The 24,959-nt window shown below is 53.3% G+C and overlaps 1 protein-coding gene across 1 annotated transcript; it reads right to left on the reverse strand.

The window, feature by feature from the left end:
* Window positions 1-365: 365 nt before the first annotated feature.
* SLC1A5 (solute carrier family 1 member 5) lies at window positions 366-12,296 on the reverse strand. The gene is made up of 8 exons (XM_034986837.1): window positions 11,136-12,296; window positions 7,961-8,003; window positions 7,522-7,569; window positions 6,470-6,636; window positions 4,400-4,633; window positions 3,472-3,666; window positions 3,198-3,332; window positions 366-1,101 (listed from the first exon to the last, which is right to left on the reverse strand). Exons 1-8 carry the CDS (start codon window positions 11,690-11,692, stop codon window positions 867-869), a joined length of 1,614 nt encoding a protein of 537 aa, XP_034842728.1. The 5' UTR covers window positions 11,693-12,296; the 3' UTR covers window positions 366-866.
* Window positions 12,297-24,959: the final 12,663 nt, after the last annotated feature.

Genomic DNA, 24,959 nt, shown 5'->3' on the forward strand with positions numbered 1-24,959 from the left:
TAGACATTTGTGTACTGGGCTTTGGGTGGACCGAAGTTTTTTCTTCTCTTTGGTAAGTGGGACTCCTGAGCTGTTAGTAAGTGTATCATGTTGACTTGGTAAGAAACTGCCCAGCAACTTTCCCCAAGTGTCTGGACTGTTGTGCATTCCCGCCTGCAGAGTGTGGGGCTCTATCCAGTCGCTCTACTTCCTCAGCCACACTCGGCACTTGCTCTCTGCCTTTCCAACAGGTCTGCAGTGGCAGCTCGTGGTTTCTCCAGTGGGGTTTTTTGATGAACAGCTATTTTAGGTCAACGAAGCCCGATTTTTCGTGTTTGTTTTTTCTGTGTGGCTCATGCTTTCAGTCTTAAAAACATCCGATGAGATATGCTTCACAACTTTATTGCTCAAAAAGGTCCTTTGGAATGACAGCAGTCTTTGTCCTTGGTGTCCCCCACCCTGGCAGGGTCCCCTGGAGTGTTTGTTACTGTGGAGGGAACAGAGGGCCTGGGGACAGGATGGGATGTACCGTAGAGTCACAACACACACACACACACACACACACAGTTACAGCCACCAAAACAGCCAGCAAACCCACTGGAACATCCTTCCTCGCAGAGGGCCGAAGCCCACATTTACACTATTTCTCCATCTTGTTTCCTAACTTTGGGTGGGAACAGGAATTGAGGACTGGGGGAGATCTGGGGAGAGACACACACATACACATCTACCCCAGCATTGAGGTCTCCCAGATCTGATGTCGTGGGGTGGGGCATCAGCTGAGGCCCCTGGGTCCCCCGAGTGTGCAGGCTGGGCCTCCAGAGCCCCAGTTCATGATCCCAATGTCCACAGTGGCCCCATCAGGGCAGGGAACGTCCCTATGGGGTTTACATAACTGATTCCTTCTCGCAGCGGCCCGCATCCCCCGCAGGTCCGGGACAGCGTTTGAGGAGGGGGTTCCCCTCCTCGGTAGGGACGGGCAGGGGAGACAGGGGCATCTCGCTCTTCACTTGGATCAACTCTGGCACCGAGCTCTGCAACTCTGAGCGATCCACGTAATTTTGGAGGAGTCCTGCCCCAAAGGCATCACCTTCCACGTTGAGAACAGTACAGGACCGGTCCCTGAAGAGGCAGGAGTGACAGGGAAGTGAGTGGGAGGGGAGAGGGTAGAGCTCAACCCTCCCGCTTCTCCCCACAAAGCCTGGAGTCTCCATGGCGCCCTCCTTCATGGAACCCTGATCCTAGACCCAGCTCATCCCTCCATCTTCCCAGGATCCCCATTATCCCTTCCTCCTAGAACCTCAAAGATCTTTTATCCAGAATCCAAAAAGCTCCCTACCTCTCACCTCTCTTCTTTCCTGTGGAATCCCAAAGTATCCCGCATTTTCTCTGCCTCAGAACCCCAAAGATCCCCTCCTCCATCCTCCCTGGAGCCCAAACGATTCTTCTTCCAATAAAACACAAGATTTGCTCCTCCTGGAACCTCAAAAAGTCACCCCTCCCTTCTCTTGGGGCCTCAGAAGACCCATCCAACCTCTCCTCTTCCCCCTGAAATAGTACTTTCTCACTCAGGCCTTTCTTTTTTTTTTTATTTTATTTTATTATGTTATGTTAGTCACCATACAATACATCATTAGTTTTTGATGTGGTGATCCAAGATCCATTGTATTCGTATAACACCCAGTGCTCCATGCAGTACGTGCCCTCCTTAATACCCATCACCAATACCTATCACCGGGCTAACCAATCCCCCCTCCCCCTCACTCAGGCCTTTCTAAAGAGCTCTTTTCCCTTCCTCTTTATACTTTGTGTGTGTGCCATTTTAGAAAATTGAGGTATGATTCACATACCATAAAATTTACCCTTTAAAAAAAAAAGATTTTATTTATTTGAGAGAAAGAGTGAGAGAGAGAGCATGAGCAGAGGGAGGGGTAGAGGGAGAGGGAGAAGCAGACCCCCCATCAAGCAGGGAGCCCAACACAGACTCAATCCCAAGACCCTGAGATCATGACCTGAGCTGAAGGCAGACGCTTAACCGACTGAGCCACCCAGGCGCCCCAAATTCACCCTTCAAAAGTATACAATCCAGGGACACCTGGGTGGCTCAGTTGGTTGGATGTCCGACTCTATTTCGGCTCAGGTCATGATCTTAGGGTTATGAGATCGAGCCCTTCGTCGGGCTCCACACTAAGTGCGGAGCCTGCTTAAGATTCTCCTTCTCTCTGCCCCTCCCCCGTGTCCCCTCCCTCACACATGCACATGCTCTCTCTCTCAAAAAAAGAAAAAGGTATACAACCCAGTGGTTTTTAGTATATTCAGAGTAGTACGACCATCACTGCTACTTAATTCCAGGACGTTGTCATTGCTCTAAAAGGACACCCCACACCCACCAAGCAGTTATCCCCCATTCCTTCCTTCCCCGGCCCCTGGCAACTGCTAACCTAGGGTCTACAGATTTGCCTATCCTGGACATCGCATAGAAATGGAATCATGATATGTGGTCCTTTGTGTTCTGCCTTCTTTCACTTAGCATGAGGTTTTCAAGGGTCCACCACATGGTAGCGTGTACATATGTCCATGCTTCATTCAATTTTATTGCTGAATGATATTCCATTGTTATGGATATATGACATTTTATGTATCCATTCATCAGTTGATGGACATTGGGTTGTTTCCACCTGTTTGCCATTATAAATAATGCCACTACGAACGTTCATGCACAAGTTTTTGTGAACATGTTTCCAATTCTCTTGGCATTATACCTAGGAGTGATGTGGCTGAGAAGTAGTAACTCTGACCAGGGGCTCTTATAAGGGAGTTACATGTTTCCGTCATCTGATCCTCAAGGAGAGACCATTCCATTCTCTCCATTTTACAGATGGAGAAACTGAGACCAGTGATGAAGGACTCAACCTGGGTCACATTAGCTAGCAGAGGTGGCCCTGGGATTTGAACACAAGCAGCCTGGCCTAAGAATCCACTCAATATATTAACCACTGGGGCACACTACCTCTCTGGGGTTCTTCTTAGAACCCCCAAGATCCCCCCCAAAAACGAACCCCCAAGATCCCTTCGTTCCCTCTAATTAGAACGTTCAAGACACCATCCCCTTTCTTGCTCTCCTCTCCTGCCCACAGGCTCTCAATGACCCTCCTGTTCACCCCCTTTCCCTGGGGGGTGTACCCGTTAGGCCCCGGAAGCCCCAAACCCACACTTACACCAGCCAGTCCACAGCCAGGATCAAGGAGATGTCCCGAACCGGCAGGTTGACTGCCTCCAGGATGATGGCCAGGGTGAGGACGCCTCCAGCGGGAATGCCCGCGGCACCCACACTGGACGCCGTGGCGGTGACCCTGGGGGAAGAGAGCGGAGGTCAGGGAGAGGGGCCTCGGCGGCATGGGAAGCTGGCTCCCTCCAGCCCGCATCCACGCTGGGGGGAGGTGTCAGAGGGGCCGAGGGGGGGGGTCCTGGCCACAGCCTTCCCACACTCACAGAATGGTGATGATCTGCACAAAGTCCAGGGATCGCTGGTTGAGCTGTGCAATGAACACCGCGGCCACACACTGGAAGAGCGCTGCACCATCCATGTTGACCGTGGCACCGATGGGTAGGATGAAGCGGCTGATGTGCTTGGTGACGCCATTCCTCTCCTCCACGCACTTCATCATTAGGGGCAGCGTAGCGGAGCTGAGGGGCGGCCCTGTCAGTCAGCGCGTGACCCGCCCCCCGCCGAAGCTCCGCCCAGTCGACTACCCCACTGGCCAATCAGCACGCTACAGGCTCCGCCCACCAGCCTAGACCCCTCCCCCACCACACCCAGCCCTCCCCAGCTCTCCACGCCCATGCCCTTCTCTTCCCAGAGCCAGAGGCCCCTGGGATCCTGCAGAATGCCAGGATTCCAAAATATAGGAGTCCTGGACCCCCTGGAAGAGTACAGGCTGCTATCCTTCAAAATACACATAAAAATTCAAACCTAAATTCTATAATGCCTTGGAGCTCGCTGACCCACACTCCCTCCCTGCTCCACCAATAATAGATCTTGGCTAAGAATTGCTATTCTCCGAGGAACCCTGCTGTGGGGAGGGCCGGGTTCTGAGGGCACAGGTGGACAAAATACCTAGAAGAGGGTGGAAAGGGCTCCTAAATGATTAGATCCAGGGTGGAACACTAGACCACTGCCCCCAGGGCCAGGCCTTGTGGAGGAGGAGGGGTTCCCAGGAAGGAAAGAAGAAGAAATCTCTAAGACAGTGGTTTTCTAATGGGGGAGAATAGAACCTTATGAGAAACTCACAAAAGTATGGCCCCTATATCCAGATCCAGTGTCCCCAGATTATAAAATGTCAAGGGTCTCCAGATACTGATACCCACTCCAGGCCCCTTAAGCTTAAAAATCCTGCACTAGTCGGCCCCAAAGCCATACCTAGAAGAGGTCCCGAAGGCAGTGGCCAGCGCTGTCATAATGCCCCACAAGAAGCGGTAGGGGTTTTTGCGGGTGAAGAGGAAATAGATGAGAGGCAGCACCAGGAGCCCATGGATGGCATGGCCCAGCAGACAACACAGGATGTATTTGCCGAGACTGGCGAAGAGCATCCCCACGTCCTCCATCTCCACGATCTTGCCAGCCACCAGGAACAAGATGCCCACGGGGGCATACCTAAGTGCCCAGGAGACAGATTGCAGCCTCTGACTGTGTGTCCACGCAGGACCAGGCTTGGTGCTCAGTACACAGCCTGACCACAGGCTCCCTTGTGGGCAGGAAACATGACGTGTGCTGAGGTTTGGGCACCTTCCCTGCCATCCCCCCAGCTCTTTCCCCTTGAAAACAGCAGGGAGATAAAGAAGCCTGGGGGTTCCTATCGCTCGCTTGGAGTTGAATCACTAACCAGATTTGGACTGAACACATGGCCCCCATGAGTGAGTCATTTACATGTTCTGGTTCGTTTGTTACAGCAGTGAGGATGATTTAAACCGATACAATCGGGGCGCCTGGGTGGCTCAGTCGTTGAGTGTCTGCCTTCGGCTCAGGTCCTGATCCCGGGGTCCTGGGATCGAGCCCCACATCGGGCTCGCTGCTCGCAGGAAGCCTGCTTCTCCCTCTCCCACTCCCCCTGCTTGTGTTCCCCTCTTGCTGTGTATCTCTCTGTCAAATAAATAAAATCTTTAAAAGAAAAAAAAAGGGGCGCCTGGGTGGCTCAGTCGTTAAGCGTCTGCCTTCAGCTCAGGTCATGATCCCAGGGTTCTGGGATCGAGCCCCACATTGGGCTCCCTGCTCAACGGGAAGCCTGCTTCTCCCTCTCCCACTCCCCCTGCTTGTGTTTCCTCTCTCGCTGTGTCTCTCTGTCAAATAAATAAATAAAATCTTTGAAAAAAAAAAACTGATACAATCTCTCACCACATCATGAAAACTAAAAAGTCCGTCACTCGGGTCTTAAAACACACAAAGCATTTATGATGGGCTGAGCCCTGGAACACGACTGAACCTTTACCACAATCCCACACAAGCTCCTATGTTAGTCCTCTGTAGCTACAGTTGAATTGAAATCTAATAGGTCTATAAAACAGGGACATTTGGGCTACCGGCCTCATAGGAATGTTGGAGGAAATGGGGTGCCAGGGGAAGTGCCTTGAAAGCTCTTTGTACACAATAAGTGATCTATAAACTTCTGCTGGAATTATTATCACCCCCTCCTGCAGTGATGATCCCAGGGGTGCTCCTGCCTCCCAGCCAGGCCTCCCAAGACTGCCTTCCCGGTTTGATCACTATGGCTAGTTGTCGCCCAAACCCCTTCTGCTCTTTGGTAGCAGAAGAAAGGCCCTGTTGGCCAGCCACCTGTGCAGCTAGGTTTGGCCAAATGCCCAAGCTCCGGCCAGTGGGATGAGCCCAGAAGTTATACAAGTGACTATCTGATAAATATTAGCCAATACTGTTTACTGTCGACATGCTATAGGCCAGGTGGTGTCCCAAGAACTTCACACTCATTTGTGCCTGGTACTGTCAGTCCCATTTTCCAGATGGGGAAACCAAGGCAGAGCGAGCTAAGTCACTTATTATAGGGCATCCAGGTGGGAAGTCATAATGATAGTGATCATAGCTAACAGTAAGTAAATGCTTAGGAGGCGCTAGACATTTAAAACACTTTACAAGTGCTTTACCTAGACCACCTATTACTCATTTCATCTTCATGGTAACTCGGACATTTGATCCCATTCAAATCTCTGCAATGGAGATGCATTCGCTAAGTTGTGGCCACAGCTTGGCTGGCTTTTTGTCACCTTCCAGGAGGATCCAGAAGGTGCTGGCGTCAGTCTCAGCTCCCATGGAATACTACATAGTCCTCATCTTATAATGAAGACACTGAGGCACAGACAGGGTAGGATCACTTGCCCAAAGTCACATAACCAGGGGATGGTCAATGCTGGGTGTGAATCCAGGCCATCTGGCTGGATGGAGGGTTGCCCCATCCCACATCCCCCCCCATCCACCACCTACCACATGATCCAGGAGACCAGCACCATGGTGGCATCATTAAAGGAGTTGAAGAAGCGGATGAGCAGCTCTCCCTCAGGCCCCAGCTTCCGCAGGGCCACACCAAAGACAATGGCAAATACCACCAGGCCCAGGATGTTCATACTCTCCACCTCATCGCCAATGGGCACCTTTGAGCAAGGAACAGATTGGGATGGGAGGAGGACGCTCGGTCAACCTGAACAGTCACTAAGGGCCTGTCCTGGGCCCTGCTGGGACCCAACGCGGACAAAACAGCTCCTGGAGCTCATTTGTCCCTTCCTCCCAAGGCTCACAGTCCAAGTCCAGAAGAAATACACCTGTCACCAGGGACCACTCAGAGTGATTGGAATAGGGAAACCCAAGGGAGTGTCGGAACTGAGGGGGGATGCCAGCTTGGTAGGTGGTGTGGCGGGGGAATCAGGGAGGGCTTCGTGGAGGAAGGGGCTGAGAGCTGGAGAACAGGAGGATTAACCAGGTCAAGAGGGGTGGTAGAAGGTTCTGGAGAGGGGAAACAATGTGCAACCGTCTGGAAATGAGAGCACCTTGGGCATTCAAAGAGCAGAAAGAAACCCACTGTGGCTGGAATAGGCCGGCCAGAGTCAAAACATGAGGCTGGGTGGGCGGCTGGGCAGAAGCCTGACTTCGCAGGGTCCCATGGAATGTGGCAAGGAGCCTGGGCTTGCTTCCGAGGGCACTAGGGAGCATAAAGGGGCTCTGGGTAGGGGAGAGACAGGGTCAGGTTTGTGCTTTGGAAGGACTACTTTGTACCAGGCTGAGGGTAGGTGGGAGAAGGGGAGCCAGGGGCAGAAAAGAAGCCTGCACCGGGGAGGGAGAAGAAAGGGGCAAAAACGGAGAGACTAGAAAAGATAGAAATTGGGCAGCGGCTGCAGAGAGTATAAAACAAATACCACCAAATGTCAGAAGACCCCCGGTGTGGGGGGGGGGGGCAAACAAAGGCTGGGGTGGGAACAAAATGGAAAAACTCCCGCGATGGGCCGAGGGATGGGGTCCCACCCCCCTTCCCCTGCTCTCACCTTCACCTTGGTTCCATTGATCCATCTGTTTTCATAGGAGGTACTGTACTGCAGGTGAGGGTGGGCAAGAGTCAGCATCAACTGCCACAGAGGCTCCCCCACCCCTTCCTGGCGCTAACAGTACTCCAAGCCAGCCCTAAGCACCCCTAAACATGATCTCCTTGCATCCTGCCAGTAACCCCACTGAGGAGGGATTTTCATACCATGTGCCCATTTTCCAGAGGCGGAAACCGAGGCTCAGAGAGGCAAAGGCACTTGCCCAGGGTGACACAGCTAGAATTAGAACCCAGAAGGGGCTCAGAACCCATATTCTCCAGTCTTGGTGAGGGGCATGGAGGGCTTTCAGAGACCACCCAAAAGCAGGCACCCAGGGGCTGCAACTGGCTGTCTCCCTCCCAGCCCGCCCCCCACCCCTCGGGACATACCCCCAAGGACTCACTGAGCGGAAGGCCGCAGACACCAGGTTGGAGGGGAAGATATTTCTGCAGAGACAGACACGGAGGGGGGCATGTTATTAAATACCCCGGGGAGGGGTGCCTGGGTGGCTCAGTTGGTTAGGCGACTGCCTTCAGCTCAGGTCATGATCCTGGAGTCCCGGGATCGAGTCCCACATCGGGCTCCCTGCTTGGCAGGGAGTCTGCTTCTCCCTCTGACCCTCCTCCCTCTCATGCTCTCTGTCTCTCATTCTCTCTCTCTCAAATAAATAAATAAAATCTTAAAAAAAAAAATAAAATAAAAAATAAATAAATACCCCGGGGAGGGAGGGGAGGTTGGGAGGGGAATGTGTATGAGGGGCTGCGTTGGCCTCTTGGGATGGGAAGAATCTTGGAGGCCCCGTTGGCACCCAAGTGTGGTCGCCACCTAGGCCTCAGGCTGGCTGTGGCCTGGCAGAGTTGGGCCCTGGCCCGCACACTTTTCCAGGGGGTGGGGAGTCTGAGCTGGCCTCCTAGGGCCCCACAGGCTGGCCTGCTAGCCCCGGCCAGCCCCGAGGGATTGTGGACTGGAGGAGGTGAGGAACACTGGCTTCCCAAGGCAGGCTGGGGCAGGGTCACCCAGGGCCTCAGCTCCACCCCACGCAGCAAACTTAATACCCTGGGCATCTTGCATCAGCCACTTCCTCCTGGACGGCTGAGAAACGCTTGGGCCTTGGGTCCCGGGCTGAGTGGGTCACAGGGTATGGGGAAGATCTGGGTGTGTTGGAAAGAGGTAGCAAGACAGAGTGACAAGGGATGGCTGTGTGTCATGAATGTGTATCTGTGCAGCAGCGTGTGGTAAACCCCAGCGAGCATGTCTCGGAGTGGGATGAAAATTACAGCAAATGTGGGGACGACAGTCCTTGTAGTGCTTGACATAAATCCACTCATTTATTTATTTTATTTTTTGTTTTTTTAAGTAGGCTCCCCGCAGGGCGCCTGGGTGGCTCAGTCGTTAAGCATCTGCCTTCAGCTCAGGTCATGATCTCAGGGTCCTGGGATCGAGCCCCGCGTCGGGCTCCCTACTCAGCAGGGAGTCTGCTTCTCCCTCTGCCCCTCACCCCGCTTGTGCTCTCTTTCTCTCACTCTGTCTCTCTCTCTAATAAATAAAATCTTTAAAAATAAATAAATAAGTAGGCTCCCCACCGAACACGGAGCCCAACACGGGGGTTGAACTCACCACCCTGGGATTGAGACCCGAGCTGAGATCAAGAGTCCGACGCTTCACCGACTGAGCCGCCCGGGCACCCCTAAATCCACTCATTTGATCCTCACGACAGCCCTCTGGTCCCCATTTTATAGAAGAGGGAACCAAGGCACAGAGAGGGAAAGAAACTTGCCTTGGCTAGGAAGTGGCCGAGCTGGGATTTGAACCCAGCCAGCCGGTGGCGTAGTTCTAACCACCCGGCATTCTGGTGTCCTCCCTCCACCAATGATGTTGCTCAAATGTTGGTATCCGGTGGGGGGTGCGGGTTAGTGTTCAGATACGTGGGATGGTGTTGGTGTGTATGGGGTCTTGAGCATGGATGTTTGAGCAACGCTCGATGTACTGATGTGGTCCTTGGCATCCGTGAGTGGCTGTGCAAAGGGATGCTTAGTATCCTGTGTGTGTGTGTGAGTGAGTGCACGTGTGATAACTGGTGCAAGGCTATGTGTCAGTGTGAGAGGCCGCGGCTGTGGCTGAGTATCTGTGTCCAGCTGTGGCCCAACTGCCTATAAAGTTGTGTGGTTCTGGGCGCCTGGGTGGCTCAGTTGGTTAAGCGACTGCCTTCGGCTCAGGTCATGGTCCCGGGGTCCTGGGATCGGGCCCTGCATCGGGCTCCCTGCTCTGCGGGAAGCCTGCTTCTCCCTCTCCCACTCCCCCTGCTTGTGTTCCCTCTCTCGCTGTGTCTCTGTCAAATAATAAATAAAATCTTAAAAAAAAAAAAAGTTGTGCGGTTCTGAGATGTTCCAGCTAAGTCTCTGAGGAGCTGGCCAAGTGCCAGTTCCTTCTATTTCGGCACACAGGGGAGGGCTGTGCACATCAACAGCCTCCGAGTGGGTGTGCCCATTGGCCAGAAGGCCTGTACCCATCCAGGCCCAGCAGGGCTGGGTCAGGACCCTGCTAATCTCCCCCAGCCAGGAGGCGCCCACCCACTGCGACTTCTAGACACCAAGCCCGCCCCCAAGTCTCTCATCTCAGCCGTCACGGGTCCCCCAAGCAGCTGGGAGAACCCAGTTCCGTGACTCATCATTTCCTCCCGCCACTTCCAGGAAGTCCCCAACCAGCCTGGAGACACTGAATCAGCAGGCCCCAAAGGCAACCCAGGGGTCTGCCCTCCTCAAAGCTGGGAGAGCCATTCTTGGGTGGGGAGCAGAGATCAGAAGGAAAAGCGTCTGCTCTCTTTCTAACTGGCCCCCTTCTGTGCAGCCTCATGTGGGTTTGGCGGGGTGGAGGGAAAGCCCAGACAGGCTCCCCAGACAGGAGGAAATAGAACTGAAGTCTCGGAGGTGGCAGGGTTTAGCAGGAACATATAAAAGGGAAGCTGCCAGGGCCCAGTTGAACTGGGCCGGGAAGGGAGGCTGAGAAAAAAACCTGGTCATGTCCCGGTGACACGTAGTGTGGGGAGCCCTGGGGCTGGAGGCCAGTCAGATCTCCTCTTGATCCCCCTCGGACTCCTCACCCAGGGGTTACAAGCCGTCTGACCCTGGACTCAAATCTTGATCCAGAAGCCCCATCCTGAGGCCTTTAGCAGCCCCCAAATTCCCTTCCAAGCCCCCCCTCACGCCCAGGATCCTCTCCCCTCCCAGGAGCCCCTCCTATGTCCCCTCCCTCCCCAAACTCCCCCAAGCATTACTCCTTCTTCCCTCTATAAGACTTCCTCGCCAATCACCTTCTTGTAGGGTCCCCGCTAATGTCCCCGGGCGCCCACATGAGAAGCCTCCTTTCCCAGGGCTCTGTCCTCACCCGCTGTACTCTGACCCTCAGAGGGCCACGATCACCATCCCTCACCACCCCGTCCTGTCTTCCTCAGGCCCCGGGGATGCCCTCTCCGATTCACGTGGCCACTCCCGCCATCCCTAACACGCGTCCCCTCCCCACGCGGCTGAGGCACCCCTTCCCCCCTCCCCCCCGACTCCACCGGGCGGGCGGGGTCTGACCTCACAAGATCCAGGAACGAATCCAGGACTTCCTTGCTGGGGGCCTCTTCCGCGGCGCCCGAGGTCCCGACCGAGGCGTTGATGGCGGCGAAGGCGGCGCCCGGCTGCAGGGCCAGCGCCAAGCCCACGCCGAGCGCGGACGCCAGCAGCGTGGTGACCAGGAAAAAGAGCAGCGCCCAGGCGCCCAGGCGGCCGAGCGCGCTCGAGTCCAGGCTGGCGGCGCCGCCGATCAGGCTGCACACCACCAGCGGCAAGATGATCATCTTCAGCAGGCGCAGCAGCAGCTCGCCGGGGAAGGCGAAGGCAGCCAGGCGCGCGGGGCCCAGAGCTAGCGCGCCGCCGGCCCCCGAGACCCCCAGACCCAGCGCCACGCCTGCCACGACGGCCACCACGGTCAGCAGCACCAGCAGGTTGGCGCGAAGGCAGCGGCGCACCCGGTCCCGGGAACCGCCGCAGCCGCCTCCTGTGGCGCCGGGGTCCTCCATAGGGACCAACGTCGGGGCACCGTTCGCGGTGGGCTCAGCCTTGGGGTCTCCCCGAGGCGGATCGGCCACCATGATGAACGCCCCGGACTTGCTTAGCGCCTGGAAGCTGGGCGCGCTTGGGTCTCCTTCCCGGGACGCCGACGTTCCTTAGAACGGAGAGTTTTGTAACACAGCCTGGAGGCTGGAACTTTGGAAGGTTCCCCGGAGTTGGGAATTCACAGCGCCTTGGTTCCTGGGGTGTCTGAGATCCCCAAGCTGGGCGCTGAGGCTCTTCTGCTCTCCCAGGTGGTGTCCGGCGCCCGAAATCTGGGAGCACTTGGGTTTCTCGGCCCCAGGGATGGGAACACAGGAGTTTATCAGGCTGGGACCTGAGGTCCTTGGCTCTGGAAGGCTGAAGGCGTCCAAGCGGCAGAGTCCTCAAGAGGTCAGGTCCTGGTAGCGCAGATCCGGGAGGCAGGGATCCGGGGTGCCGGGGTCCTGGAAACCGAGGCTGGGGAGCCTGAATCCAGGGGGCGGGAGACAGAGATCCGGGAAGAGGGGAGCCAGGCTTTTGAGTCCAGGAGAGGAGATCCAGGCCCCTAGGAAGCGGAAGGCGGGGGTCCGGGACCCTGGGAGGTAACTGCGGCGGGTCCGGGGGGAAAGCTCGCGGGCGCGCCGCGTGGCTCTGAGCCCACCCGGCGGAAGCTTCCAGGATTAACGGCAGGGGCGAGGCTTGAGAAGGCGGGGAGCGAACCGCGGGCGCCGATTGGCTGAGGCGCGTTCGGAGCCCTCCTGCGAGCGAGAGGTGGGGCCGAGGCCAGAGTCTGGCCAAGTCACCCATAGAAGGCCGACTAACCACGTCTAGCAATATCGAGGGGCGGGGACACCGGAGGGGCGGGGGCGGGGCCCGGTTGGGGGCGGGACGTCGAAGGGAAACCTTTTTTCCCGCCAAAGGCATCCGGACGTGGCTGGGGGCCGGTAACCCGCAACTGTTCTCCCGCTTGAGGGTCTCTAGAAAGAGCAAGCGAGCCGCAGGTGGCTCAACCCAGCCTGCAGTGCCTCCGCCCTGAGTTCGGTATTTTGTCGCCTCTCGGAACTCACACTCCTTGAATGTAAAATACAGATTATTAAAACTCATCCCACACATGATGGGTGGAAGATTTAAATTAGATGGAGTTATTTATTTAATAATGTTAATAGTTTAAAAAATAAATGTTCCAGGGGCGCCTGGCTGGCTCAGTCCGGGGAACATGCGACTCTTGATCTCGGGGTTGTAGGTTGGAGCCCCGCGTTAAGTGTAGAAATTACTTAAAAATAAAATAAAATAAAAAGTTTTTATTTTTTTTAAAGATTTTATTTATTTATTTGAGAGAGAGAATGAGAGAGAGAGAGCACATGAGAGGGGGGAGGGTCAGAGGGAGAAGCAGACCCCCCGCTGAGCAGGGAGCCCGATGCGGGACTCGATCCTGGGACTCCAGGATCATGACCTGAGCCGAAGGCAGTCGCTTAACCAACTGAGCCACCCAGGCGCCCAAAATAAAAAGGTTTTAAATAAATGTTCCCAGTTCAGAACCCGACACATCAATAACAGCAGTTCTTAGTTTAGGATTATAATCCACTTTCCCCTGGGTATGTAATTCACAATTCACCCCTTAAAAATTAGAATTCAATCTAACAATATGCTAATGATTTTACACATGCTTTCACCAAATATTTCCATATATATATATATTTAAGGAGGCTCCATGCTGGGCATGACCCAATGTGGGACTTGAACTCAGGACTCTGATATCAAGAGTTGGTTGCCTAACCAACTGAGCTACCCAAGAGCCCCCTTTTTTTCCTTTTAAGGTAAAATACACATACAATGAAATGCAGATTGTAAGCGCCATTTGTTGATTTTGACAAATGCATAGGCCTGATTTCACTGGAATCTTCATAACTGCTTGGTGAGGTGGGTCCCCCTATTATACCCATTCTTTGGATGCCCAAAACTGGGGCTTAGGGCCAGAGGAAGTCACGTGCCTTGAGGCTACACCTGAGGAGGCTGGGAGTTGCATGCCTGCCTCCCAAGTTCCTAACCCTACCTATTGGGTTGCCTCCCTAAATTCCTTCTTGGTCATTTGAGTCGTTTCCAGTGAATCAGCCACCATTCACGATTCCCTACTTCTCCTGGCAGTGCTGAAATCCTAATTCCTTCCGGTGCCTGGGTGGCACGGTCAGTTGAGCATCTGACTCTTGGTTTCTGCTCAGGTCATGATCTCGGGGTCGTGAGATTGAGCCCCACATGGGGCTCGGCACTCAGTGCTGAGTCGGCTTGAGCTTCTCTCTCCCTCTGGCCCTCCCGCTCGTGCTCGCTCTCCCTCTCTCTCTAAAATAAATAAATAAATCTTAAAAAAGAAAAAAAAAGAAATCCTAATTCCTTCCCCAGCTGTCCTGTTCTCCGAGGACATTTCACGCATTGGCATTTGCTCAAAGACTGTAGACAGTGATAACCTCAGAAGCGTCCTCCCGAGGCAGCTGTTGGAGCCTCAGGCAAGTCACAACCTCTGTGAGTCTCAGTCTCTACACCTATAAAATGGGAAGAAGTATAGATCACACCTCCTTGAGTGCTGTGAGGATCAAAGGAGATCATAGGTTTAAAGCATTTAGACAGGGTGCAGGTCAGCCCTTTAAAAAGTTAACTGGTACTATTCCTGTAATTGCTGTTATTGTTATTGGAGAACATGGTTTGGGCTCAGACCAGCTCTGGGGGCTGCTGGGCCCTGGGGGTAAGCTCTCCGTCCTGGTCACTGCAGCCCCAGCCCCAGACCCACTTGGGAAGGAGCTTCTAGAACTTTTGGTGACATCCTGGAGGATCTCAGGCATTGGTGCCAGGCAAGCTGAGATCTGCCCAGGCTCTGAAGACGTGTCGCCCAGGCACACTGGAATGTGGTGTGGACCTCCTTTCAGTGTCTCTCCCCTCCCAAGTCCTCCCATCCTCAACTACTTCAGGGAGCCCCCTACCCTCATAGGCTGAAGTCGTATTCATTTAACAAACTCCCGCCCAGCTCCCGTGTGCTTGGTTGTGTGCTAGAGAGTTTGGGCACTAAATCTACACGGACATGGGTTCGAATCCTGACTCCACCACTTACCAGCTGAGTATCGGTGTCCTCATTTGTCCTGGAGCCGATGTGAGCATAAATTCGAGTGCTCCCATAGTGACCCTCGATACAAAACGTGAGGGGCCAGTCCCTGAGCACTTTATCATTATTATTTTTTAAGATTTTATTTATTTATTTGACAGAGAGAGACAGGGAGAGAGGGAACACAAGCAGGGGGAGTGGGAGAGGGAGAAGCAGGCTCCCCACTGAGCACGGAGCCCGATGCGGGGCTCGATGCGGGGCTCGATGCAGGGCTCGATGCGGGGCTCGATCCCAGGACCCTGAGATCATGACCCGAGCCGAAGGCAGACGCTTAACGACTGAGCCACCCAGGCGCCCCCCTGAGCACTTTATTTGTTCTACAAATATTCCTTGAGCCCTTCCTAAGGGCCAAGTACTGTTCAGTGTGTGGCGATTCAGCAGTGAGGAAAAAAGAAAGAAAGAAAGAACAAAAGAAAGACAGACAAAACTCCTTGCCAGCATTCTAGTGAGGGGAGACAGGGAAATAACCTTAGCCTACCAGAGGGTAAGTTCTGGAGAAAGCTGAAGTGTTGTATGGCAAAGAGGTGGGGTGGTCAGGATGGGCCACTCTGAGGCAGTGACATTTGCAACGGGACCTGCATGACAAGAAGGAGCCTTCAATATGGAAAGAACATTCTAGGGTAAAGGAAGAGCAGGTGTAAAGCCTTGAGGCGGCAGGAGGAGAGGCATCCACCTTGTCTGAAATGCTGTTATTGAAAAGATGTTATCTCGGGGCACCTGGGTGGCTCAGTCCTTAAGCGTCTGCCTTCGGCTCGGGTCATGATCCCAGGGTCCTGGGATCGAGCCCCGCATCGGGCTCCCTGCTCAGCGGGAAGCCTGCTTCTCTTTCTCCCACTCCCCCTGCTTGTGTTCCCTCTCTCACTGTGTCTCTCTCTGTCAAATAAATAAATAAAATCTAAAAAAAAAAAAAAGAGAGAGAGAGACGTTATCTTAGCTCCACTAATCCTTGAGACCTTACACTCTACTTTTTTATGGATTTGGAAGCAGCTGGGGACATGAAGTGTGTTGTAGCCCAAACCCCCTCTAGGCAGGGAATTTGAACTCAGGTGTCTCCGACCCCAGCCTGTGCCCTCCACCCCTATGGGACACCATGGCTACCCCTGCGGTTGGCTCCTCCCCAAGCAGAGGCATTTCTTTCAAGGGAACCATCATCTATTCTGAGCTCAATGTTTGGCCTGTGATGGGTGGTGCTGGTGACCAATACATTCTTGGCTCTGTCCTCTGGGGACTCACGGTAAAATAAGGGAGACCACCCACCCCCAGAAGGTGATGACACAGAGTGACCAGGGCAGGGATGGGGAGGCCAGAAAGGATGCTTGACCCAACCTGGGGGTCAGGGAGGGCTTTCTGGGGGAGGGGACATCCCAGCTGGGATAGCAAAGGGTTGGACCAAGCCCAGGGAGAGAGTATTCCAGGCAAAGGGAGCCATACGTGCAAAGCCCCAGAGTTGAAAAGAGCCCAGAACGTTCCCAAGCATGGCTCTAACCTGGTCACCCCACCCTCTGAGTGGCTTCCCTTGGGATAAAGTCCACATTCTTCAGCTGGACATCTGTCTACCCAGTAATTCATTCCTTCAATCAGTCAACAAACCACATCCATGGAACAGAACACAGAGAGACATCAAATAGAATGAGACAGATGAGGAACTGGGTGGAGGGCAGGTTTCAGTAATGAATCGGATGTCAAGAAATTTGTTAAAGAGGAACACACAAGGTGCAGGAGGGGGTGTAGAGGACGAGGTACCCTATCATCTGTGGGGAAAAACAAATATTGAACAGCCTCTGTCTCAAATGCATTGACTATCTCTGCAAGAATCCACAGAAGAGCGCTCTCTCTCTCAAATAAATAAATAAAATCTAAAATTTAAAAAAATCCACAGAAGGTGCTTGAAGTGGTGGCTTTTAGAAAGAAAAGCATGGCTTTGCAGTTCAGCGTGAGCCCCGTGGTTTACTCAGCTGTGAGACAGCAATGATGGTGTCTGGCCTCAGAGATCAGAGAGGGATGATGAACCAAGTTCATGTGTACGAAGTGCTTTGGTTGGTAATGGGCACACTGCAGCCTCCTGGTATTTTAAGCCGTGATGACTTCTGGAAATCAACATTTTATCTAAGGTGAAAGTAAAAAAGGCTTCTTCCACACTTTCCCTTAGATACAAACTCACAGGCTGGTGCTCCCCGCCCCCCGCCCCCCCAGAAGTGTTCATGCCTTGGAGTCACTGGGCGAGGGCAGCAGGTGGGACCCGACAGCTGGTGCTGGTTTCAGGTGCTGTGCCAGCAGGTGGCCAGGCTGGGGGCAGGGAAGCTTCTGGCAGCCCTCCCGGTAATCAGGGCCCTGGGTATGGAGAAGTGGCCCAGGCTCCGTGGGCAACACTGGCCGAGGCCAGCCTTCACATAGTTGCTGCTCTCACATTTCAAGCACAGGGGTGTCAGATGGGGAGGCAAGTTGGAGGGAGGAGTCTCGAAGACTCAGGGGAGCCCAGAATCCCAGAACTTTCGGGAAGTGTGGGGTGGGCCTGGGCCAAGAGGGGAAGGTTTGAGGGTCTGGTCCAGGATTGGCCAGGAGTGTCCCACCCCCTTCCCTCCTCTGCTTACAGAGGAAAGTATACCAATTCTGCTCAGCCAAACCTCCTACCCAGATTCGAATTTCAGGAATTTCATCTTCGGAAAAGAAAAGGCCTGGGGCTCTGGGAAGGAGGTGAGAGGGGCCAGGAGAAGGCTGAGCTGAGCTGTGTGGAATCTGGACAGCACAGAGCATGGAGGACCCTCCTGACCTTAGTTCGCTGTCTGTGAAATGGGTATTGTTTGGAATGGTGTCCTCCGTGAGAGGACTGGGTATCGGAGAGCAGGTGGGATTGAGTTAACTTCGGGGTATCAGCCTTCTCCATCAGACCTGTGATCAGGAGCTTCCAGGCGATGCAGCCTCTCCTCCCTCAGATTTGCATTTGTGTGTTCAGCAAACTTTTTCTGAGCACCTAGTGGGTGCCCGGCCCTGTACTGAGGGGCACTGGGGTCCCGGCAGTGACTGAGACAGGCCTAGCTCCTGTCTTCCTGGCCTTATAGTCCAGTGGGGGAGACAAACAGTGACGACCCCAAGTGAGAAGTGCTGGGATAGAGGAGCCCAGGGGAGAAGCCCAGTCTGAGAAGTGAAGTCAGGGAGGGTTTCCTGGAGGAGGGGGCATCTGAGCTGAATTTGGAAGGATGTCAGAGCTAACCAGGAAAGGAAAGAGGGAACGGGTAAAGACAGAGGACACAGGAAGGGCAAAGACCTGGAGGTGAGGAATTTATGAAACCAGAATAGTTCTGTTTGGTTGGAGTGGAAAATTCAAGGAGGAAAGTGCCAAGAAATGAAGCTGGAGGGGCGTCTGGCTGGCTCAGTGGGAAGAGCATGTGACTCTTGATCTTGGGACCATGAGTTCGAGCCCCACATTGGGTGTAGCGATTACTTAAAAATAAAATCTTCAGGGGGCCCTGGGTGGCTCAGTCGGTTAAGCACCCGACTTTTTTTAATTAACACATGTGTTATTTGTTTCAGGGGTACAGGTCTGTGATTCATCAGTCTTACACAAGTCACAGCGCTCACCATAGCACATGCCCTCCCCAATGTCTATCACCCAGCCACCCCATCCCCCCCACCCCCCTCCACTCCAGCAACCCTCAGTTTGTTGCCTGAGATTAAGAGTCTCTTATGGTTTGTCTCCCTCTCTGGTTTCGTCTTGTTTCATTTTTCCCTCCCTTCCCCTATGATCCTCTGTCTTATTTCTCAAATTCCACGTATCATTGAGATCATATGATACTTGTCTTTCTCTGATTGACTTATTTCACTTAGCCTAATACCCTCTAGTTCCATCCACATGGTTGCAAATGGCAAGATTTCATTTTTTGATGGCTGCATAATATTCCATTATATATATATAATGTGTGTATATATATATACATATACATATATACACACACACACATATATGTATACCACATTTTTTTTTAAGATTTTATTTATTTATTTGACAGAGAGAGACACAGCGAGAGAGGGAACACAAGCAGGGGGAGGGGGAGAGGGAGAAGCAGGCTTCCCGCGGAGCAGGGAGCCGGATGCGGGGCTCGATCCCAGGACCCCGGGATCATGACCTGAGCCAAAGGCAGATGCTTAAGGACTGAGCCACCCAGGCACCCACACACCACATCTTCTTTATCCATTCGTCTGTCGATGGACATCTGGGCTCTTTCCATAGTTTGGCTATTGCGGACATGCTGCTATAAACATTGGGGTGCAGGTGCCCCTTCGGGTCACTACATTTGTATCTTTGGGGCAAATAACCAGTGGTGCAATTACTGGGTCGTAGGACAGCTCTATTTTCAACTTGTTGAGGAACCTCCATACTGTTTTCCAGAGTGGCTGCACCAGTTTGCATTCCCACCAACAGTGTAAGAAGGTTCCCCTTTCTCCGCATCCCTGCCAACATCTGTTGTTTCCTGACTTGTTAATTTTAGCCATTTGACTAGCACCTGACTCTTGATCTCAGCTCAGGGCTTGGATCTCAGGGTCGTGAGTTCAACCCCCATATTGGGCTCCACGCTGGGCATGGAGCCTACTTAAAAATAAATATAAATCAAATCAAATCAAATCAAATCAAGTCAAATCTTCAGGGGAAAAAAGGCTTTAGTTTAAATCATGCAATTACCCTGTGCTGGGTCCTGCCACAGACACAGTGGTGGCCAAGGGCACTCTGCCCTGTCCTCATGGAGTCTTATTACACCCCCATCACAATGCTTCCTTTGCAGGGCACCTGGGTGGTTCAGTCGGTTAAGTGTCTGCCTTCAGCTCAGGTCATGATCTCAGGGTCCTGGGATCGAGCATCTGGGGAGCCTGCTTCTCCCCCCACACCTCTCACATACAAAAAAAAAAAAAAGAATACTAAATATCAGAGCATAGTGTATAAGTAATTATTGTTTCGTGGCTTTTTACTTTATCTGTGTGTGCACACCCGTTCATAAACAGGCTGGGTTGCAAATAAAATACGCCTTCTGCTGCCCATCGAGTGTCCTAAACTCGAAACGCTTTGAAAAACACTGGTCTGCGGAGCCCTACCAGGTCTGCTCCCTTCTGACCTTTGCGGTTCTTCCCCCCATCTTTTTCTCACACAACCTTCTCATTGCTTAACCCAGATTTTCAGATTCCAACTCAAGGATCCCCTGAGTCCTCCAGACCCCCAGGCTGGGTCAGGTGTCCCTCCAAGCTCCTCCAACTCCGGCCCACTCTGGATGGTCACTGTCTGGGGATGGGTCTGTCGCCTCCATTGGGCTGCGCCGGGTAGGGGCCGTCTTGACCACCGCTGAGTCCCCAGGATTGCCCTGTGGGGGGTAGGGGCAGGGGCCGGCTGGGCCCACAGTAGGGACTCTGGGAATGTGGGTTGACTCCTTCCAAAACAGGAAAGAGAGGAGGAGGCAGGACACTTGGGTACATCAGAGCCAAAAGACTCGGGGGCTTTAGGCATTCAAGCCTGGCTGGGAAGCTGCAGCCTGGGGCCTTGGAGACTGGCCCAGACCTTCCCTTCCTACCTTCCTAATTATTTATTTAAGAGCTGGCTTGTCTGGGCTGCTCCGCCCCGCCTCCCCCAGCTGCAGGCTGTCAGGCCCCAGCCTGTGGCTTGCAGTAAGGGAGTAACTCAGGTTTCTGGGCCTTGAGGCCCAGAGCAGGGGTGACAGGTACTGCCCTCCCCACCTCTCCCCAGATGCAGTCAAGATCCTGGAGGCCGTTTCCTCAGGCAGCAGCCCCAGCCACCACTCCAGGCCCTGCCCCTGGGACCCCACAGCTCTCTCAGGGCCTGGGTGACCTGGGTGACCTGAGTGACCTGGGTAGAAGGACATTTGATGCTTCCAGGGAGTCAGGATAGAATAATGGTCAAAGGGGGGGGGGCGGGTAGGAGCAGAGAGATGGGCCCTCCTTTTTCTTAGCTGATCTTTTACCCCCGAGGTGGCAGGAGAATTCAATAAAACCACGGGACAGAAGCCCCTGTGAGGCAGAGGCCTTGGTAATGTAATAAGGGGATGAGTCGGGGCGCCTGGGTGGCTCAGCCGGTTAAGCGTCTGCCTTCGGCTCCGGTCATGATCTCAGAGCCAGGCATCTTGAGCAGGGAGCCTGCTTTTGTCTCTCCCTCCGCCTCTCCCCCGGCTTGTGCTCTCTCTCTTGCTCACTCTCGCTCTCAAATAAATAAATAAATACAAATTTTTAAAAATTAAAAAAAAGGGCGCCTGGGTGGGCTCAGTTGGTGAAGTGACTGCCTTCGGCTCAGGTCATGATCCTGGAGTCCCGGGATCGAGTCCCGCATCGGGCTCCCTGCTCGGCGGGGAGTCTGCTTCTCCCTCTGACCCTCCCCCCTCTCATGTGCTCTCTCTCTCAGTCTCTCTCTCTCAAATAAATAAATAAAATCTTAAAAAAAAAAAGAATAATTGAACTTGATATAAAAGAGCAAAATAGTAAAATATTTAAAAATAAAAAATAAAAAAAAATAATAAAAATTTAAAAAAAAGAGAAAGGAGCCAGTTCAGAGAGTAAATGATCACACTGCCTGTTCGGAGTGACTGTGTGGGCGTCACCTCTGGAAGCAGCCAGCCTGAAGGACCAGGACGTTGTGAGTCTGGAGAAATTGCCACCCCCGACCATCTGAGGCTAGGGGAGCCCTTGAGTAGCAAGTAATCCCCGCCCCCACCTGTGCAGCCAGCTGGATTCCAGGAGAAAGGTCGAAAGAGCCCCTGCTTTGCTTTCTGAGGGGAGTGTGAAGCTAGCGACCTGGTTTTGAGGGGTGTGAGGATTTGCACTTGAGCGTGAGATGAGGGGGCATCTGAGTTAATCTGAGTGCTGATTAACAGGCCCTGGGCAAAGTCCTTTGGGAGCTGGGGAGGGGGCAGCTGGGGAGGGGTGCGGCGGGCAGGGCAGTGGGGGGGGGAAGGTGTTGCCACCTTGAGCTCAAGTAATACTTAAGGACACAATATTTGAGGGCTCGTCAGAGACCCCTGGGTTCGATCTGCTCTTGGTACAGACAAGGAAACCGAGTCACAAAGTTCCACAGAGAATTACTGAAGGAGCCAGAGGAGAAGCTGTGAGTGGGGATAGAGATGGGGCATCAGGCCAGGAAGAGAACAACAAGAGAAGCCCGAGAAGGACATCAAGACACACTCCACCCAATTTTTTCCCCCAAAGTGCATTTTTTAATTGTATTTTATTTTTTGTAAAGATTTATTTATTTGACAGAGAGAGACACAGCGAGAGAGGGAACACAAGCAGGGGGGTGGAAGAAGGAGAAGCAGGCTTCCCGCTGAGCAGGGAGCCCGATGCGGGGCTCTTGGGGGGGCTTGATCCCAGTGATGAGGGAGCAAAAGGCTAGCTGAGGACAAAGTATAAGCGGACACCCTGCAACCTCCCCTCCCCCCCCCACTCCTGGGTGGGATATGTGTGACCTTCCTCCAGCAAGCACCCAACTGTCTTAATGTTAATGCCTTGTTTAAAGGGGAAAACAACCTTAACTTGACAATGGCATTGGCAAGGCCTCCGGTATCTTGTAGGTCCTCTTTAGCATATGAAAGTCCTTTCGAAACCTCCCTTTTCTTGGGGCGCCTGGGTGGCTCAGATGTTAAGCATCTGCCTTCGGCTCAGGTTATGATCCCAGGATCGAGCGCCGCATCGGACTCCCTGCTCCGCGGGAAGTCTGCTTCTCCCTCTCCCACTCCCCCTGCTGTGTTCCCTCTCTCTCTGTGTCTCTGTCAAATAAATAAAATCTTAAAAAAAAAAAAGAAAACTCCCTTTTCCTTACTTTCCCCCAACTCCCAAGTATATAATCAGCCACTCCTCCTGACCCCGGTGCTACTGCTCTTTCTGCCCCGGAGTCCTGTCCCCATGCTTTAATAAAACCACCATTTTGCACCAAAGACGTCTCAAGAATTCTTTCTTAGTCTTCGGCTCCGGACTTCACCCCACTGAACCTCCCCTATATTCCAAAACCCCATCACCAGGACCCCGGGATCATGACCTGAGCCGAAGGCAGACGCTCAACCAACTGAGCCCCCCCAGGGGCCCCCCAAAGTGAATTTTTAAAAAATTGTGTGAGGTGAAATTGACATGACATGAAAATGACTCATTTTAAAGCATCTTAAAGCAGTAGCATTTTGTACAATGTCGTGCGACCACCACCTCCTTCTAGTTCCAGAACATTTTCATCACTCCCCCGCCCTCCACCAAAGGAAAAAAACCCCGTGCCTGTTAAAGGTGTGACTCTCCATCCCCTCCCCCAGGGGCCGGCCACCACTAATCTGCTTTCTGTCTCTAAGGATTTGCCTCTTCTGGACAGTTCATATCAATGGAATCCTACACTATGGGATTTTCATTGTCTGACTGTTTGTGTCCCCCTGCAACACACACAAAATTTATATGTTGAAACCTACCCCCCCCCCCCCCCGGCCCAGGTGGTGCTATCAGGAGGTGGGGCCTTTGGGAGGTGAGTCAATCACAGGTGGAGCCCTCAGGATTGGGATCAGTGCCCGGATAAAAAGGCAGATTTTCTGCCTCCAGAGCCAAAGCTCTTCCCACTCTGCCTCTCAGCTGAGGAATTTAGCAAGTGGGCAAGGACTTGTCCTCTCTTTGGAGTTAGGCCTGCAGAGTGATACGTAGCTCTTGGGTTGTTCACCAGGCCCCGTTCCGGGTTCTAGCGCCGGTCCCGACACACACCACAGCCTGCTGTTCCTCCACCTGGAACCTGACCTCCCCCTCCAGCTCTTTGCCTCCCATGACCATGGGAGGATGCAGGGAGGATTTCTAAATGCTGAGTCTGCCAAAGGGTGCCAGCATGAAAGAGAACAGAACTGACAGGCCCAGACTGGCCTCATGGCATGGGTCAAGCTCCTGGAGCCAGCTCTGCCTGAAGCCAGCCAATTGGACGATTTTTCACACCGATGAGCTTATCAGTCCGATGTTGCTGGAGACAGTTACAGTAAGGATTTCAGTCACCTGAAATAGAAAAGGAACCCAATGGATCCAGTGGGGGTTAGTCTGGTGATCAGGCTCTGGGAGTAAGCTCCTGTAGGAGGGGAAGGCAGGAGCAAAGGAGAGTGGGTGGGAACACGGCCCATTTCAGGGGACAGACAGCAGATTATCAAGGTGGCTGGCATGTGCAGTTTTTTGAGGGGTCACGGTGGGGTCATGATGCAAACTTCCAGTCGCCAGACAAAGGGACCACCTGACTGACTATGAAGGACTTGGGCCTTGGGAGTATCAGCGGGGCGGGGGGGGGGGGGGGGGGGGACATCAAAGAGTTTAAGCGGCAAAGTGACACAGCCAAGTTCACAGTCTTTATTTATTTATTTATTTTTTAAGATTTTATTTATTGGGCGCCTGGGTGGCTCAGTTGGTTAAGCGACTGCCTTCGGCTCAGGTCATGATCCTGGAGTCCCGGAATCGAGTCCCACATCGGGCTCCCTGCTCGGCGGGGAGTCTGCTTCTCCCTCATCCTCCCCCATCTCATGCTCTCTCTCTCTGTCTCATTCTCTCTCAAATAAATAAATAAAATCTTTAAAAAAAAAAAGATTTTATTTATTTAGGGGCGCCTGGGTGGCTCAGTTGTTAAGCGTCTGCCTTCGGCTCAGGTCATGATCCCAGGGTCCTGGGATCGAGCCCCGCATTGGGCTCCCTGCTCCGCGGGAGGCCTGCTTCTCCCTCTCCCACTCCCCCCTGCTGTGTTCCCTCTCTCACTGTGTCTCTCGCTGTCAAATAAATAAATAAAATCTTTAAAAAAAAAAAAGATTTTCGGGCGCCTGGGTGGCTCAGTCGGTTAAGCGACTGCCTTCGGCTCGGGTCATGATCCTGGAGTCCCGGGATCGAGTCCCGCATCGGGCTCCCTGCTCGGCAGGGAGTCTGCTTCTCCCTCTGACCCTCCCCCATCTCATGTGCTCTCTCTCTCTCTGTCATTCTCTCTCTCAAATAATAAAAATAAAATAAAATAAATCTTTAAAAAAAAGATTTTATTTATTTATTTGACAGAGAGTGAGCACAAGCAGGGGGAACTGCAGGCAGAGGGAGAGGGAGACGCCGACTCCCCGCTGAGCAGGGAGCCCAATGCAGGGCTCGATCCCAGGACCCTGGGACCATGACTGCAGCTGAAGGCAGACGCCCCACCGACTGAGCCACCC

This window comes from Mirounga leonina, unplaced genomic scaffold (assembly GCF_011800145.1).
Source record: "Mirounga leonina isolate KUSES-001 unplaced genomic scaffold, KU_Mleo_1.0 Mir_376, whole genome shotgun sequence".
NCBI classification, from domain to species: domain Eukaryota; kingdom Metazoa; phylum Chordata; class Mammalia; order Carnivora; family Phocidae; genus Mirounga; species Mirounga leonina.

Excerpts from the sequence above, each read along its gene's own strand:
- SLC1A5 (XM_034986837.1), bottom strand. The coding sequence starts at position 11,692 with ATGGTGGCCGATCCGCCTCGGGGAGACCCCAAGGCTGAGCCCACCGCG. Across the intron at positions 6,637-7,521 it reads TCAATGGAACCAAGGTGAAG|GTGCCCATTGGCGATGAGGT; the intron begins GTGAGAGCAGGG and ends CCTTGCTCAAAG. Across the intron at positions 3,333-3,471 it reads GTGCAGATCATCACCATTCT|GGTCACCGCCACGGCGTCCA; the intron begins GTGAGTGTGGGA and ends CTCTTCCCCCAG.